The sequence below is a fragment of the Chrysochloris asiatica genome, unplaced genomic scaffold, assembly GCF_000296735.1.
Source record: "Chrysochloris asiatica unplaced genomic scaffold, ChrAsi1.0 scaffold00404, whole genome shotgun sequence".
Taxonomy (NCBI): domain Eukaryota; kingdom Metazoa; phylum Chordata; class Mammalia; order Afrosoricida; family Chrysochloridae; genus Chrysochloris; species Chrysochloris asiatica.
Window position 1 is genome coordinate 549,344 of NW_006408922.1, and position 17,540 is coordinate 566,883.

General features: G+C 39.1%; 1 protein-coding gene across 1 annotated transcript in view; it reads left to right on the forward strand.

The window, feature by feature from the left end:
* GLOD5 (glyoxalase domain containing 5) overlaps window positions 1-15,317 on the forward strand; it is a 33,288-nt gene extending 17,971 nt beyond the window's left edge. Inside the window, exons 3-4 of the mRNA XM_006876655.1 lie at window positions 13,065-13,220; window positions 15,120-15,317. Of these exons, the coding sequence (XP_006876717.1) occupies window positions 13,065-13,220; window positions 15,120-15,245 (282 nt within the window). The 3' untranslated portion in view covers window positions 15,246-15,317. The remainder of the gene's footprint in view (window positions 1-13,064; window positions 13,221-15,119) is intronic.
* Window positions 15,318-17,540: the final 2,223 nt, after the last annotated feature.

The window sequence follows — 17,540 nt, forward strand, 5'->3', positions numbered from 1 at the left end:
TAAGGTCCTATACTCTGTGAAGGCTTTGTACAAGGCCTATTTCACTGGGCAAGTTGTAGAACCCCTTTGCGGTATTCCATTCAGTTATAGCCTAAAGACGGGCTTACAAGTTTTCTCTAATCATGCTTCCCAACATTCCTTTCTATACCACTCAAGTGTCTATTTTACACACAGGAAGTTTTTAAAGTGTTGAAGAGCAAAGTTGTCAGCTTGAGGACTAAGGTGCGCCTGACCCAAGACATGGTATTTTCAATAACCTCATATGCATGCGGAAGTTGGATGGTGAATAAGGAAGACGGTAGCAGAATTGATGCTTTTGAGTTATGGTGTTGGAGAATATTGAAAGTGTCATGGGCTTCCAGAAGAACCAATAGATCTGTTTTGAAAGAAGTGCAGCCAGAGTGCTCCTTGGAGGCCAAGATGGCCAAACTTCGTCTCTCATACTTCAGACATATTGTCAGGATAGACCAGTCCCTGGAGAAGGCTATCATGTTTGGTAAGGTGGAGGGTCAGAGAAAAAGAGGAAGACCCCCAACGAGATGGATTGGCCAAGTAGCAGCATCGATGGCCCAGGATCGGGCAGTGTTTCATTCTGCTGTACATAAGGTCTCTATGGGTCGGTACTGACTCGATGGCACCTAACAATAGCAACATACAGCTTGAATAAGTATGGTTGAAGAATACAACCTTGGTGTACACCTTTCCTTATCTTAAACGCTTTAATATTCCCTGTTCTGTTCTAATAACTGCCTCTTGTTCTTAATGTCATCCCACAGCTCTTCTGGTCTTTAGTCATTAGTGTCTAATGCATCAAATATGTTCTTGAGATGATCTCTAAATTCAGGTGGGATATGTTCAAGGTCATATACATATATATTTATTTTATTTTACCTTTATATTTTAAACTGAGCGAAGGGTTACAGAACAGATTATCAATCCCACATTCAACAATTTATACACTTCATATGATTTTGAGGTCATATTTTTACTCTTATAGACTTGTTTTAATTTTCTTCAACTTGAGCCTGAACCTGCATGTGAGTAATTTATTGATGGTGTGTTCCACAGTCTGCCACTGAACTTGTTTTGCTTTATGATATGGAATTTTCCACCGTCTCTTCCCACAGATGTAGTCAATTTGACTTCTGTGTATCCCATCTGGTGAGGTCCATGTGTATAGTAGCATTTTATATTGTTTTAAAAAGGTATTTTTAATGAATAAGTCATTGGTCTTGCAAAACTCTATCATGCGATCTCCAGCATCAATTATATCACCAAGGTCATATTTTCCAGCTACTGATTATTCCTGTTTGTTTCCAACCTTCACATTCCAATCACATGTTGTTGTTGTTGTTGTTGTCAGGTGCCATCGAGTCGGAACCGATTCATAGTGACCCCATGCACAGCAGAACGAAACAATGTTCGATCCTGGGCCAACCTCACCACCGCTGCCACACTTGACGCCATCAATGATGCCACCTGGCTGATCCATCTCGTTGGGGGTCTTCCTCTTTTTCTCTGACCCTCCATCTTACCCAGCATGACATCCTTCTCCAGCAACTGTTCTCTCCTGCCATTATGTCCAAAGTATGAGAGACGAAGCTTAGCCATCCTGGCCTCCAAGGAGCACTCTGGCTGTACTTCTTCCAAAATAGATCTATTGGTTCTTTTGGCAGTCCATGGCACTTTTAGTATTCTCCTCCAACACCACAACTCAAAGGCATCAATTCTTCTATGGTCTTCCTTATTCACTGTCTAGCTTTTGCATCCGTATGAGGTTATTGAAAATACCACGGCTTGGGTCACCAATACACCGTGATTGCATGTTTGGTCAATTTCAAACTGAAGAAGCTGGTTGTTGTTAAGTGCTGTCAAGTCAGTTCAGACTCTAAGCAACCCTCTATAGGGTTTCCAAGGAGCAGCTGGTAAGTTTTAGCTGCTGACCTTGCAGTTCAAACCGACTGTGCATTCCAATACTAATCCTTTAGTGCCATGTCAGGACTCTGAAGAAGTTGGTAGAACTCTTCAATTCCATCATCACTGGCTTTAGTGTTTGGTGTATAACTCTGAATAATAGTGGTATGAATTGGCCTTCCTTGTAGGCGTATGGATATTATTCTATCACAGACAGCATTGTACTTCAAGATATTTCTTATAATGTTCTTTTTGATAATAAATATGAGACCATTCCTCTTGACTTTGTCATTCCCAGCATAGTAAACCATATATGATTGTCAGATTAAAAATGGCCAATGCTAACTCCCTAATGCCTGTTGTTAAGTGCCATTGAATCAGTTCCAACTCATAGCAACACTATAGGGTTTCTTGGTAGCAGCTGGTGAGTTTGAACCACTGACCTTGTAGTTCAAACCAACCTTGCTGCCTAGTGCTTTATTCTACAGTGCCACACCATGATATTGATATTTATGCATTCCTTTCATTTTAGACAACATCCAATTTTCCTAGATTCATACTTCGTACATTCCATGTTCCAATTATTAATGGATGTTTACAGCAGTTTGTCCTCATTTTGAGTTGTGTCCCATCAGCAAATAAAGGTTCTGAAAACTGTAGTCATTTGTGCCATCAAAGTCAACTCTACTTTGAGGAGGCAGTTGTATTTTGCATACCTTCCAACCTGAGGGGCTCATCTTCTGGCACTATGTTTGATAATATTCTAGTGTTATTCATAATGTTTTCATCATCTGACATATATCTGAGAATGTTCCGCTGGTATTCATAAGGTTTTCAGTGGCTAAACATTCAGAAGTAGTCTGGCTCTCCTTCTTCCTTGTCTGTTTTAGAGTCTGGAAGCTCAGGTGAAACTTGTGCACATGAGGGACCCTGCTGGTATTTATAGTACTAGTGGCATAGCTTCCAGCATCACAGCAACATGAAAGCCATCACAGTAGGACAAACTGGTAGATGAGTGGTAGGGTGCGTGTTTTGCTATGCATATTCTCATAAAAATAGTCCGTTTGCCATCAAGTTAATCCTGACTCATGTTAATCCCATGTGTGTGAGAGTACATAGGACTTCCAATGATTGGTTTTTAAAAACACTTCTCATTGTGAAATGAGTGAAAGTTTATAGAACAGATCATCAGTCCCACATTAACAAATCATACACTTCATTCATGTCATTACATTGAATGCAATTCCTTCCATGTACCATCAGTTAAAAGTATTTACCTCTATTCAGTTTATTTTCAGTAGCTTCATATGTATGTGAAAGTTGGACAGTGAATAAGGAAGACCATAGAAAAATTGATGCATTTGAGTTATGGTGTTGGACATGAATATTAAAAGTACCATGGACTGCCAGAAGTACAATCAAATCTGTGTTGGAAGAAGTACAGCCAGAATGCTCCTTAGTGCTCAGTTGGCCAGACTTCATCTCTCATACTTAGACATGTTATCAGGAGGGACCAGTTCTAGAGAAGGACATCATACTTGGTAAAGTGGAGGTTCAGTGGAAAACAGGAAGATCCCCCAACGAGATGGACTGGCACAGTGGCAACAACAACGATTGGGAGAATGGGGCAGTGTTTTGTTCTGTTGTGCATAGGTCACTATTAGTTGGAACTGACTTTTTTTTTTTTTTTACCTAAATGTGCCCTTTATTCTACAGTACTGTCCCATTTAAGTTTTATTATTTTCATACTAAAAACATGAAATGTTTAGGAAACAAATTAGTAAGTTAAAAAGGAATTTCAGAATAGAAAAATATTTAATAAATCAAAGCAAAACAAAAGATTTAGGGAGAGCCAAAGGTATAGGATCAGGAGCTCTGGTAGCGGAGTGGTTAAGAATCAGGCTGTGAACTTAAGGTCAGCAGTTCGAAACTACCTGCTGTTCCGTGGAAGAAAGATGAGGCTTTCTGTTCCTGTACAGATTTACAGCCTCGGAAACCCTGTTCAGGGTCGCTATGGGTCGGAACCGACTCGACGGCACTTAACAACAACAACATTAAGTCATTTAGAGACTTTTCACCTCCATATTCCATAACAAGACACAGACTACGATCACTGGATTCCGTAAAAGCACAATAACTTGAAATGTTTGGATGATGAAGGTTTTTCAAAATCTTAGATTCATCAGTCAGTCTCTTTTGATACATAATTGGATATTGATCATTGCATCTAGAATTAATCTTCTACACAGCCCAAGGAGAATGAGACAAACCTCTTGAAGAGCTTTTCATAAGGTAAACATTTACTCCAGTACCAAAGCCAAGCTTCTGCATAAATAAAGAGACAGGAATATTTACATATAGAGTTGAACATAGTACAGATTTCCTTTTTTCTGATAATTTGCTTGGAGTTTTGAAATTATTTGTTCCTTCCATTCTAATAGCCACTCTAAGTCCCGAACTATGCGTCGAGGTAGAGTCAGAGCCGGGAGTATAAAAAGATTGCAAAGATGAGAAGTAGAAGCCCAGGCTGCCTAGAAAACAGGGTCCCAAATGGCTCTCAATAAGATCCCATGGTTACCTCAGCGCTCCAAGGACCAACGCAGGCTTTCAGCAACTGCCGTTGGGATTTGAACAGTTCTCACGACTTGAAGGCACCTAACAACAGCAACTTTAACTCTTGCACTCTTCCCTGTGTCTTCCACTACCTTCATCTTCCCTGTGCCAACCTCTCTCTTGTTTTACATTGCCTTTCCCATCACCCAAGTTACCAGGTGTCAATCCTCAACCCTATGAATAATTTTTCCTTCCCTCACACCTCTGGTAACCATCATAGAATGTTTCTTTTAGAAAGAAAACATTTTCTTAACTTTTTACAACAGTGGTCTCATATAATATTTGCTCTTTTGTGGTTGATTAATTTCATTCAGCATAATGTCCTTCAGGTTCATCCATATTATAAGGTGTTTCACAGATTCGTTGTTATTCTTCAATGTTGCATAGCATTCCATTGTGTGTATGTACCAAAGTTTGTTTAACCATTCTACTGTCAATGGGCATTTAGGCTGTCTCCATCTTTTGGATATTGTGAATAGTGAGTGCTGTAATGAACATGGATATGCATATAGCTATTCATGTCACGACTCTTATTTTTTGAGGATATATACCAAGTAGACGGATTGCTCCGTCATAAGGTATTTCTATTTTCAACTTTTTGAGTAAGTGGCATACGGTTTTCCATATTGGTTGCACCATTTTACAATCCCACCAGCAGTGGAGGAGGGTCCCAGTCTCTCTAAACCCTCGCCAGCATTTATGGTTTTCTGTTTGTTTGCTTTTTAAACTTTGTTATTAATGCTGGGATAAGATGATATCTTATTGTTGTTTTGCGTTTGTCTCTCTAACCAGCTGCTCCTTGGAAACCCTATGGTCACTATGGGTTAGAACTGACTTGACGACACTTAACAACAACAATGACTAATGAATTCAATTTGTACTCCATCAATTTGGAGCTTTGTTCTTTGTCAATGCTTTCAGTGCACTTTGGACTTCTTCTTTCCATATCATTGGCTCTTGATCATATTCTGCCTCTTGCAATGGTTGCACATCGACAATTTCTTTTTGGTACAGTGACTGTGATTCCGTCCATCTTCTTTTGATGCTTTCTGCTTCGTTCAATATTTTGCCCATTTTTGTTGCTTCTAAGTGCTGTTGAGTCAGTTCTGACTCATAGTGACCCTGTATAGGGTTTCCAAGGAGCAGCTAGTGGATTTGAACTGGACTTTGTGGTTCGAAGTCCAGTGTTGATCCTACAGCACCACACCAGGAGTCTATTTTGTCCACAGAATCTTTCATTATTTCAAGTCGAGGCTTGAATTTTTTCTTCAGTTCTTTCAGCTTGAGAAATGCTGACCATGTTCTTCCCTTTTGGTTTTCTAACTTCAGATATTTGCACATTTCATTATAATATTCTTGGTCTTCTCAAACTACCCTTTGAAATTTTCTATTCAGCCCTTTTACCTCCTCATTTCTTCCATTTATTTTAGCAACTCTATGCTGGAGAAAAAGTTTCAGAGTCTCTTTTGACATCCCATTTGGTCTTTTCCTTCTTTCTTGTCTTCTTAATGACTTTTTGCTTTCTTCTTCTATGATATTCTTGATGTCATCCTGTTGGGTTGCACCTCAGTTTAAAGAAAACAAAAATCCTCACCACTGGACCAATAAATGACATCAAGAAAAAAGGAGAAAAGTTTGAAGTTGTCTAAGACTTCATTTTGCTCTGATCAACCATCAACACTCATGGAAGCAGGAGTAAAGTAATCAAATGACATATTGCATTAGGCAAATCTGCTACAGAAGACCTCTTTAAAGTGTTGAAGAGCAAAGATGTCGGTTTGAGGACTAAGGTGCGCCTGACTCAAGCCGTGGTATTTTCTATAACCTCATATGCATGGGAAAATTGGACAATGAATAAAGAAGACGGTAGAAGAATTGATGCATTTGAGTTATGGTGTTGGAGGAGAATATTAAAAGTACAAACAAATCTGAAGACATACAGCCAGAATGCTCCTTAGAAGCCAGGATGACCAGATTTCGTCACTTATACTTTGGACATATTATCAGGAGGGATCAGTCCTTAGCTAATGACATCATGCTTGGTAAAGTGGAGGGTCAGGGAAAAGAGAAAGCCTCCCCCCGAGATGGATTAGTACAGTGGCAGCAGCAATGGGCTCAAGTGTAGCAATGATTGTGATGTTGGTGGAGGACTGGGCAGTGTCTCATTCTGTTGTGCATAAGGTTGCTATGAGTCAGTATCGACTTGATGACACCAACATCAACAACAATGACTAATGATCTTGAGCATTTCTTTGTATGTTTGTTGGTCACCTGAATGTCTTCTTTAGTGAAGTTCTGTTCATGTTCTCTGCCCATTTTTAAATCGGATTTTCTTCTTGTTGAGGTGTTGAAATGGTCTATAAATTTTAGACAGTAGTTCCTTGTCTGTTAATTCATTGCTCCAATTTTTTTCTAGTGTATGGTTTTTCTTTTTATTCTTTTGGTGAAATCTTTTGATGCACATATGTTGTCTTCTACTGTTTGTGTGTTGTCAGTTGAGTTTGATAGTGTATTTGTGCCATGTATCAGAGTCCCTAAGTTTGTCCCAAGTTTTTCACTGATGATTTGCATAGTTCTAGGTTTTACATTTAGGTCTTTAATCCAGGTTGAGTTCATTTTTGTATATGAATCTTGTTTCATTTTACCTCAAAATGGATTTCCAGTTTTGCCATCACCATTTGTTGAAGAGATTATCTATCTCTTCCCCCATTTAATGCATTTTGGCCCTTTGTTGAAGATCAACTGACCATAGCTGGATGGATTTACTTCTTTCTGTTCCATTGGTCTATGCGTCTTTTGTTGACTGTTGTGGTGATGTGGTAGTTTAGATTTTGAAATCAGGAAGTGAGAGGCCTTCTATTTTGTTCTTCTTTTTTTAGTAATGCCTTTCTTATTCAGGGTCTCTTTTCTTTCCATATAAAGTTTTTCCTTCTCTTTAAAGAATGATGTTGGAATCTGGACTGGAATTGCATTATATCTATAGATTATCTTAGGTAGTGTTGACATTTTCACAATGTTAAAGTCTTCCTATCTATAGATATGGCATGTTCTTTCATTTTTGTAGGTCTTGTTTTGCAAGTCTTGTAGTAGTGCTTTGTAGTTTTCTTTGTATACGTCTTTTTGCTCTGATTAGATTTATTCCTAAGTATTTCATAATTGGGGTGGCTAATGCAAATGGAGTCCTGGTGTGGCACTGTGGGTTAATGTGCCAGACCGCAAAGCCGTTTGAACTGCAAGGTTGGCGGGTCAAGCTCACCAGCTGCTCCTCGTTATGGGTCGGAATCGACTCTACGACACTTAACAACAACAATGTAAATGGTATCTTTTTTTTGTAACACGTAGAATATTTTATTACAATGGTATCATTTTTATGATTTACTTTACAGAACTGTCTTTCTTAGTGTAAAGGAATGCAACTAATTTTTGGATGTTGATCTTGTACACTGCCAATTTGCTGAATCTTTTAGATGAGTTCCAGTAATATTCTTGCTGAGTCTTTGGAATTTTCTATGAATTGGACTGGCCAGTGTTTCATTGTGTTGTGCGTAGGGTTGCTATGCATCGGTACCGACTTGATAGCACCTAACAACAACAACAATAGGATCAGGTGGTGGTAATGTGCCTTGGAGTCTGTTCCAACTCATAGTGACCCCGTATAGGGTTTCTGAGGCTATAAAGCTTTATGGGAGCAGAAAGCCTCATCTTTCTCCTGTGGAGCGGATGGTAGTTTCAAACTGTTGACTTTGCAGTTAGCAGACTGACTCACAATCTATTATGCTACCAGAGTTGCTTGCATAGGAACATACCATCTGCCAGTATAGTTTTGCCTTTTCTTTACCAGTTTGGATGCCTTTAATTTCCCTTTTCTTACCTTGTAGCTCTGGCTAAGACTTTCAGCACAATATTAAATAGGAGTGATGATAAATGACATTTTTGTCTGGTTCATGTTGGCAAGGGGAATGTTTTCAGTTTCTCTCTGTTCAGATTGATGTTGGCTGTTGGTTTTGTATGTTGTTGTTGTTGTTAAGTACTGTGGAGTCGGTTTCAACTCATAGCGACCCTGTACAGGGTTTCCGAGTCTGTAAATCTTTACTGGAGCAGAAAGCCTCATCTTTCTCCCGCGGAATGGCTGGTAGGTTCAAACTGCCGACCTTGAGGTTAGCAGCCTGATTCGTAACCACTATGCTACCAGAGCTCCTTTTGGTTTTGTACATACACCCTTAATTAGGTTGAGGAATTTCCCCTTCTATTCCTATTTTGTTGAATGTTTTTATCAGGAATGGATGTTGGATTTTGTCAAATGCTTTTTCTGCATCAACTGACATGATCATGTGGTTTCCCTCCTTTGTTTTACTTATATGGTGCATTACATTGATTTTTTTTTTTCTGATATTGAACCATCCCTGTATACCTGGTATGAATCCCACTTAGTCATGATATATTTTTAATGTTGTTATTAAGTGCCATCTAGTTGATTCAGACTCTTAGCAACCCTGTACAGGGTTTTCGAGGAGCAGCTGGTGGATTTGAACCACTGACCTTGTGGTTTGCCATCCAGTGCTGATCCTATACCATCAGTCAACAGGTGTCCTAAGTTACTGAATTCTATTGGCTAGGATTTTTTGAGAATTTTTGCATCTATGTCTATAATAGTGGTTACGAATCGGGCTGCGAACCATAAGGTCAGCAGTTCGAAACTACTAGATGTCCCGCGGAAGAAAGATGAGGCTTTCTGCTCCCGTAAAGATTTACAGCCTTGGAAACCCTGTACAGGGTCACTATGGGTCGGAAACGACTCGACAGCACTTAACAATAACAACAACCATGGTACATAACCACCACCACCACATATCTATAATATTCTTTTCTTTTTTTAAAAAAATTTTTTATTGCGAATTGAGTGTTAGTTTACAAGGGAGAACATGAGCTTTACACTCATCCTGTCATATTTCGTTTCATTACAATGATTACAATCCCTTCCATGAATCACCATTCAACAGTATTTGCTTCTATTCCCTCTGTTTTTGAATGTACACCAAAACACTCAGGAATATGCAATCATTCAAACACCCAAAGGGCATACCCTGCAAGCCTGCCCCTTTTTTAGTGATGTCTTTGCCTGATTTTGGTATCAAGGTTAGGCTTGCTTCATAAAATAAATTTGGGAGTTTTCTTCCCTTTTGGATATTCTGAAATAGTTTAAGTAGAATTGGTTTCAGCTCCTCTCAGAATGTTTGGTAGAATTCACCAGTAAAGTCATCTGGACTTAGACTCTTTTTATGTCTTTAAATGACTTGATCGAGTTCTTCTTTGTTAGAGATCTATTCAAGTTTTCTACTTCAGTTTGTATTGGTTTTGGTAAGTTGTGTGTTTCTAGAAATTTATCCATTTCTTCTAGATTTTCAAATTGTTGGAGTACAATTTTTTGTAGTACTGTGTTTTTATTTCCATTGGTTCTGTTGTGATGTTACCCATATCGTTTCTATTTTGTGTTATTTGCATCTTTTCCTTCTTTTCTTTTGTTAGATTTTATTGTTCCTTTTCAAAGATCCAACTTCTTATCTTGTTGCTTCTTCCTATTGTTTTTCTGTTTTCTATTTCATTGATTTTGGCTCTGACATTTATTATTTCTTTTGACGCTGGGGGTTAATGCACTGGACTGCAAAATCATTTGAACCACAAGGTTGATGGTTCAAGCTCACCAGCTGCTCCTCGGAAACCCTATATAGGATCGCTATGATTTGGAACCGACTCGATTGCACTTAACAATAACAACATGCTTACTTTGCTGTTTTTTTTCTAACTGTTGGAGATGTTGAGTTAAGGTGTTGATTTTGGTTCTTCTTTTTGGATGTGTACATTTATTACTATGAATTGCCTTCTGAGCACTGCTTTTGCTGTGTCCTACTATTATTATGGAGTCCTGGTGTGGCACTGTGGGTTAATGCATCAGACTGCAAAGCCGTTTGAACTGCAAGGTCGGTGGTTCAAGCTCACCAGACACTCCTCAGAAACTCTATACAGGGTCGCTATGGGTCGGAACCGACTCGACGGCACTTAACAACAACAACAACAACAACTATTATTATAGAGTCCTGATGTGGCACTATAGGATAAGCACTAGGCTGTTAACCACAAGGCCAACAGTTCAAACCCACCAGTCCCTCCTCGTAAACCCTATAAATGGTTTCTATGAGTAAGAACTGACCTGACAGCACTTAACAGCAAAGGTTTTTGTATCTTGTGTTTTTGTTCTCATTCAATTCTAGGATTTTTTCATTTCCTTTTTTATTTCTTCTATTACTCAATAGTTGTGGAATATATATATGTAAAATCAGGGCTTTTTTTGGCCAACTTTTTATTGTGAATTGAGTGAGTGAAGGCTTACAGAACAGATCATCAATTTTACCTTCAACAATCATATACTTTGCTTCATTACATGATTGTAATCCCCTCCATGTACCAGCATTGTATTTGAGGGACTACTTTGCTGGGTATATGATTTTTGGTTGGCAATTTTTTCTTTCAGAGTTTTGTATATGTCATTTCATTGCCTTCTTGCCTGTATGGTTTCTGCTGATAAATCAAAGCCTAGTCTTCATTGTTGTTGTTATGTGCCGTGGAGTCGGTTCCAACTCATAGCGACCCTGTATAGGGTTTCCGAGGCTGTAAATCTTTACGGGAACAGAAAGACTCATCTTTCTCCCACAGAACTGCTGGGAGTTTCAAACTGCTGACCGTGAGATTAGCAGCCTGATTCGTAACCACTACGCTACCAGGAGCTCTGTTATCCTGGATGAATGAAGAAACTGTGGTAGTTTCAAACTGCTGACTGTGAGATTAGCAGCCCAATTTGTAACCACTACGCTACCAGGAGACTGTTCATCCTGGATGAATGAAGAAACCATGGCTAAAGTCCACAAGCTGGTGGAAGAAGACTGTAGACTTACCACTGAACTGATAATTACTGAATTTGGGACTTCACATTTACATTTTAAGCAAACATCTGGGCCTCAGTAAGCTTTTGGCTCAGTTGGGTACCAAAAGTATTGCATGAAGATGTATCAGTTGTTAAATCAAAATCAAAGCTGATGATAATTTTGTGAAATGAATTGTAACCAGCAATGAGTCTTGGATTTACCAATTCAACTTAGAAAGCTTAGTCCAATCAAAGCAGTGGCTTCTGAGGGGATCAGCTGGGCCAGTTCTATTCAAGGCTCTGAAGGTTATGGAGACTGTTTTTTGGGAATTCCAAAGAAGTAATCTTGATAGCTTTTCTTGAAGGACACAAGATTCTTAAAGGACACAGGGATGTATTATGAAGAAGTTTTAAGAAAATTGAAAATTGCATTGGTGAGAAAAAGGGCAGGAAAGGTGCACTGAGGAATTTTTCCATCATGACACTCTTCGATGGTAGCAAGGGTACTATGAGAGTTTCCTTTGGAAATTTACCCTACACCCCTGATAGTGCCCCTTCAGACTTCTTTTTGTTCCCCAAAGTCAAAGAACATTTAAAAGGAACAAGATTTGAGTCTCCTGAAGATGCCCCAAACTGCCATTTTGATGTGTTGTAAATGGAAGAGCACAAAATTCTTCAGGAAAGGATTAGAGTGATGGTAACATCACCTTCAGAAGTGTATAGACCAATAGGGATGATCTGTCAAGAAGCAATAGCTTCACATTTTGATATTTTTGTTTATTAAAGGTTTCTATGATTATGTATCAAGACTTTTGACTTACCCTCATATCTATCTAGCTAGCTATCTATCTCTTTATCTATCTATCTAGGGAGCACTGGTGATATAATAGGTTAAGTATTGGGTTGCCAACCACACGGTTCAAATCCACCAGCTGTTCCACAGGAGAAAGATGAGGCTGTCCTCCTTTCTATCTTGTCTATCTATCGAGCGCTGGTGGTGTAATAGGTTAGTATTGGGCTGCTAACCACAAAATTGGTGGTTCAAACCTCCACAGGAGAAAGATGAGGCTGTTTGCTCCTATAAAGATTTACAGTCTCAGAAATCTTAAGCTGCAGCAGTTCAGCTCGGTCTTACTGGGTTGCTATGAGGTGGAATCAACTGGATGGCAGCAGGTTATAGATGGGGGAGCCACAGAAAGTTTGTGAAAAAATGCCATTATCTTTCCATTCCATTTCTCCCAGAACTCCTTGAAGCTCTCTGTATGTATGTGTGTATATACATATATACTCCTTAAAAGTTAATATAATATTATACATGTGATAACATATGCATAAATATGCACCAATGTGTGTATACACATATATGCACATATAAATATACAAACATAATACATTAATATATATATTAAATCTTTAAATCATGTATTAAAATGTTTATGTATATATATTCTACAATAGGTATCTCCAGGGAATGAGACTTTGGTGGGACAAGAAGCTTTTGTTTTTCATTAAAAGTCCCATTCCATTTTTTTGTTATTCCTGTTGGGGTAGATAGGGAAGCTTTAGCTCACACTCATCTTGGAGGTTGAGTTTTAGGTTGTTTTCTTTCCCTAAATAGGGAAACCGGAAAGCTTTGTGTTTTGGAAACCAGAAATTTAACCTTCATGAGGTGGGGAAGGAATTTGAGCCCAAAGCTGCTCATCCAGTTCCTGGCTCCCTGGACATATGCCTAATCACAGAGATGCCTTTGGAGGAAATGATCCAGCACCTCAAGGTGAGTTGGACTTCCATTAGTTTTGAGAAAGCTAATGCAGATGCAGTGAAACAGAACTGTGACTCAGGAAGGATTTCCTCAAACTTCAGACTTAACATGTTTCATCACATCAAGATAATGTCTGTATACAATTATTTACTTGTCATTTTTAGTAACATCATTTTTTTTTCATGTGAACAGATATATTTAAAAAGGACACTTGTGAGAAAAAAAAAAAAACCAAAAATATTTTCACATAAATAAATTGTATAAAAAGAAAGGGTTAAATCAAGTAAATGAAAAAAAAAAACAAAACAACAGTATAGTATATCTTATAAAGGAAAGATAATTGAAAAGGAAACATTTACAAAAAGATGACAATATTAACAAAGTGTTAGAGAGATGGTAGAGACTCAATAGCATCACGTGGCAACTTTCTCCTTGATTAAACGATTGAAAAGGAATTGCAGTGGGAGTAACTTCCTCACTAAGTGACTCAGTGTTATTTAATGGTATGTCTGAGCACTGTTATATCGTTTCCTACTGAGTCATGCCTCATACTTTGTGAAGAACTACTTACAAAACAGAAAACAATTATCTTTAGATTTTAGCTACTTCAGTTTTCTGAGCTCTCTGGACTTGATGTCACAAAAGAGACTGAGTGTATACAGTTGTCCCTTGATCTATGCAGGCCAATTTATTTGCACATTAAGAAAAAACAACAACAAAACCCCCAAAACTCCCTGTGATGCTAGTCATCTCTGAATGAGCAATTCAGCTCTCCAGTAAATTATGTATCTCAGTAAAATGTGCTTATTCCCAATAGTGATGTTAGAAGTACTCCCAGAACGCAGAAAAAAAGGCATGGTGTTACAAGCAAAAGTTGAATTGCTAAATATGTACCATAGACCGAGGTCTGCAGCTGTAGTTGTCCGCCATTTCAAATGAAACTACTCCAGTTTTAAAGACCATTGATAAAAACAAAAAGAAACTGGTAGAGTTGTTGCTGCAGCTATGCCAGTAAGCATGAAAACTGTACTTTTTGTGAAATACCTTTTATCTTGTATTGAAAATGCAGCTTTTCTGCAGGTGCAATATACAATACATTGTTGTTGTTAAATGCCATAGCAACCCAATATATGGTTTCCAAGGAGTGACTGCTGAGTTTGAACCGCCAACCTTGTGGTTCAAACCAACCTTGCAGTTCTGCGATTCTCCTATAGAGCCACACCAGGACTAAATATAATACATATAACATATAAAATATGTGTTAATCGACTGTGTACGTTATTGGTAAGGCTTCTAGTTAACAGTAGTGTATTAATAGTTAAGTTTTTGAGGAGTCAGACGCTTTATACAGATATTCAACTGTGTGGGGAGTTGGTACCCCCATGTTGTTCAAGGGTCAACTGTATTAAGGAGATGCTTGAGGAGTCCTGGTGGTAAAGTGGTTAAAACAGTTGGCTGCTAACCAGTTAGTGTTTGGAAAATCTTTTCTCCATTTATCATTATGCTATTTATATAGTGGTCTTTTAAGATCATAACAGCGGTTCGAAACTACCAGCAGCTCCGCAGGAGAAAGATGAGGCTTTCTACTCCCGTAAAGATTTACACCCTCAGAAACCTTGTACAGGGTCGCTATGGGTTGGAACTGACTCGACGGCACTTAACAACAACAACAAGGTCACTATAAGTGTGGCGCTGTGGGTTAATGCATTGGACTGCAAGGTCAGTTTGAACTGCAAGGTCAGTGATTCAAGCTCACCAGCCACTCCTTGGAAACCCTATCCAGGATCGCTATGAGTTGAAACTGACTCAATGGCACTGAACAACAACAACAATAGGTTACTATAAAGAATTGAATTTTGGTCTCACACATGAACTGTGACAGATGACTTTTGTTTTCTGCTTTCACTTCAGGCTTGTGATGTCCCCATTGAGGAAGGTCCAGTGCTCAGAACAGGGGCTACAGGGCCCATTATGTCCATCTATTTCCGAGATCCTGACAGAAACCTGATTGAGGTGTCCAACTATATCTCCTCATGAGTGAGAATGACTCTTCTCCATTCTGTTCCCTGTGATGCCGCCCTCGCCCTTCCTACAAATCCTTGCCTACCCTCAGAGACTGCCAAGGATTAAGACCGAACCTACAAATCTGAATGTTCTCCATCTAAGCTTCTTCAATAAATTAATAACCTATTAATTATTGATATTATTTTGAACTTTGTTCAAGGTGTGAGGGCTCTAAGTTGTTTGGGGGTGAGTGACCAGGGTGTGACATCTCTGAGGACCAAATCCAGGCTCATCCCATTGGAATTCAAGACCCTTGACTGATTTTTTTCTGGTCAGTGAACCATATTTTTTCATCCTTTTCAAATGTGTCTTACCCCTTTAGGTGCTGCCTGCTGTTTCTGCCACCCTATAGGCTTCAAGGAACCCCAAGATCTCTATAATTCACATCAGACTGTCAAGGACCAGCCTAGATGATATTACCTCCTTCTAGAGAGCCTTGTCTGCTCTCATTCCTAGATATTTAGCACTTTCTACGATGGCGTCCTGGTATGGAGCTGTGGATTAATGTGCTGGACTGCAAAGTCAGCTGGAGCTGCAAGGTTGGTGGTTCAAGCTCACCAGTTGCTCCTTGGAAACCCTATACAGGGTTGCTATGGGTCGGAACTGACTCAACAGCACTTAACAACAACAACCTGAGAGTATGTTAGGCCCAGAGTTATCTCACTTGAGGCTCAGCTCCTGACAAAGTAGGGATAATGCCAAATTCCCTCTATTTCTGTCCCCACTATCACAATAACTCATTCAGTCAACTAACAAATATATATTGAACATCTACTGTGTGCTAAGCCCTTTTCAGGCTTTGGAGAGACAGTGTGTTGAATAAAAAAAGATAAGCAAATCTATGTTTGTATAGCTTCCATTCCAATGGAAGATATAGAGTATAGAAATCAATAAAATATTGATCAATAAAATAAAATGGCACAAATATGGATCTCTTCTCATCAGTTGGCCAGCAAGCTGTCTTCCATATTGCTTAGCATAGATGAGTGAGCACTTCCAGCATTTGCAACTGTTCGTTGAAACATCTCAATTGATATTCTGTCAGTTCCTGGAACCTTGTTTTTTGCCATTGCCTTCAGTGCAGCTTGGACTTCTTCCTTCAAGAGTATTGTCTGTTGATCATATGCTACCTCCTGAAATGACTGGATGTCAACCAATTATTTGGATACATTGACTTTGTATATTCCTGTCAGTTCTTTTGAAGGCAGATTAAAAAAAAATCAACTATTAGTTTTCATCCACATTGACTGTCTGTAGGTTTTTGAAAGTGGTGACAGGCACATAGGTTACCAGAGCTTGTTTGGTGAATCTTCATCCTTATTACATTTTCTGGACAACTGCACATGGATATGGTATGGGTCACTCCTGATTCCTTTGTCCCAGATAGCTTTGTTGTGCCTGGTATCAATGCGCACGATTAGCGTTCCCATCTCCATCATGGCAAATTTCCGAATCTCCTTGAGTTCTCAAGGGACATGCTTCTTGAAGCCCACTCCATGGATGTGCTTGTGTATGTTGATGGTGTTTTCTCTGGTCACCACCTCATTGATAGCAAAATGGCCCTGTTTCTTCTCGTCAACCTTGTTTGTGGGAGTCATAACGATGGGACCAGTTTGGAAAGGAAGAACACAAATGACTGTGTGTGGGGGGGGAGGGGGGAGCAGTTTTTTGTTTTAAATCTTCCTATGTTGTTCAGTGGGAGAACAGTGGTTGTGTAGGATAAACAATGGGCTTCTAATCACAAAGTTGGCGGTTCAAGCCCACCAGCCACTCTGTGGGAGAAAGATGAAGCTTTCTGCTCTCACAAAGATTTACAGCCTCAGAAACCCAATACAGGGTCTCTATGAGTCAGAACCAACTCAACAGCACACAGCAATTTGTTGTTGTTAGCTGCCATTGACTTATTCCTTGACTCATGGGGTCCCCATGAATAAAGTAAAAAAAAAAAAAAATGCTGTACCTAGGGATAGGACCATTGTGATCCAAAAGTGACAGGGAATATACAAAAAAGGGAGGGCAATATACAAGAAGAGGGAGGCTGGCAAAAGAATAATGAAGATAGGTGAAGACACAGGAAGTATGCATGGGATAAAGGGGATAGAGGTAAATAATGATATACACACAGCCTTGGAACAACAGTGTTCCATGTGTAGATACATGGATTGTGACATAGGCTGAATGGATAAGGGAGGAAGAGTGAGATATATATATTTACATATCCCACAAATATATGAAAGTTGGAATGAGAAAAAAAGAAACATTCTTTGA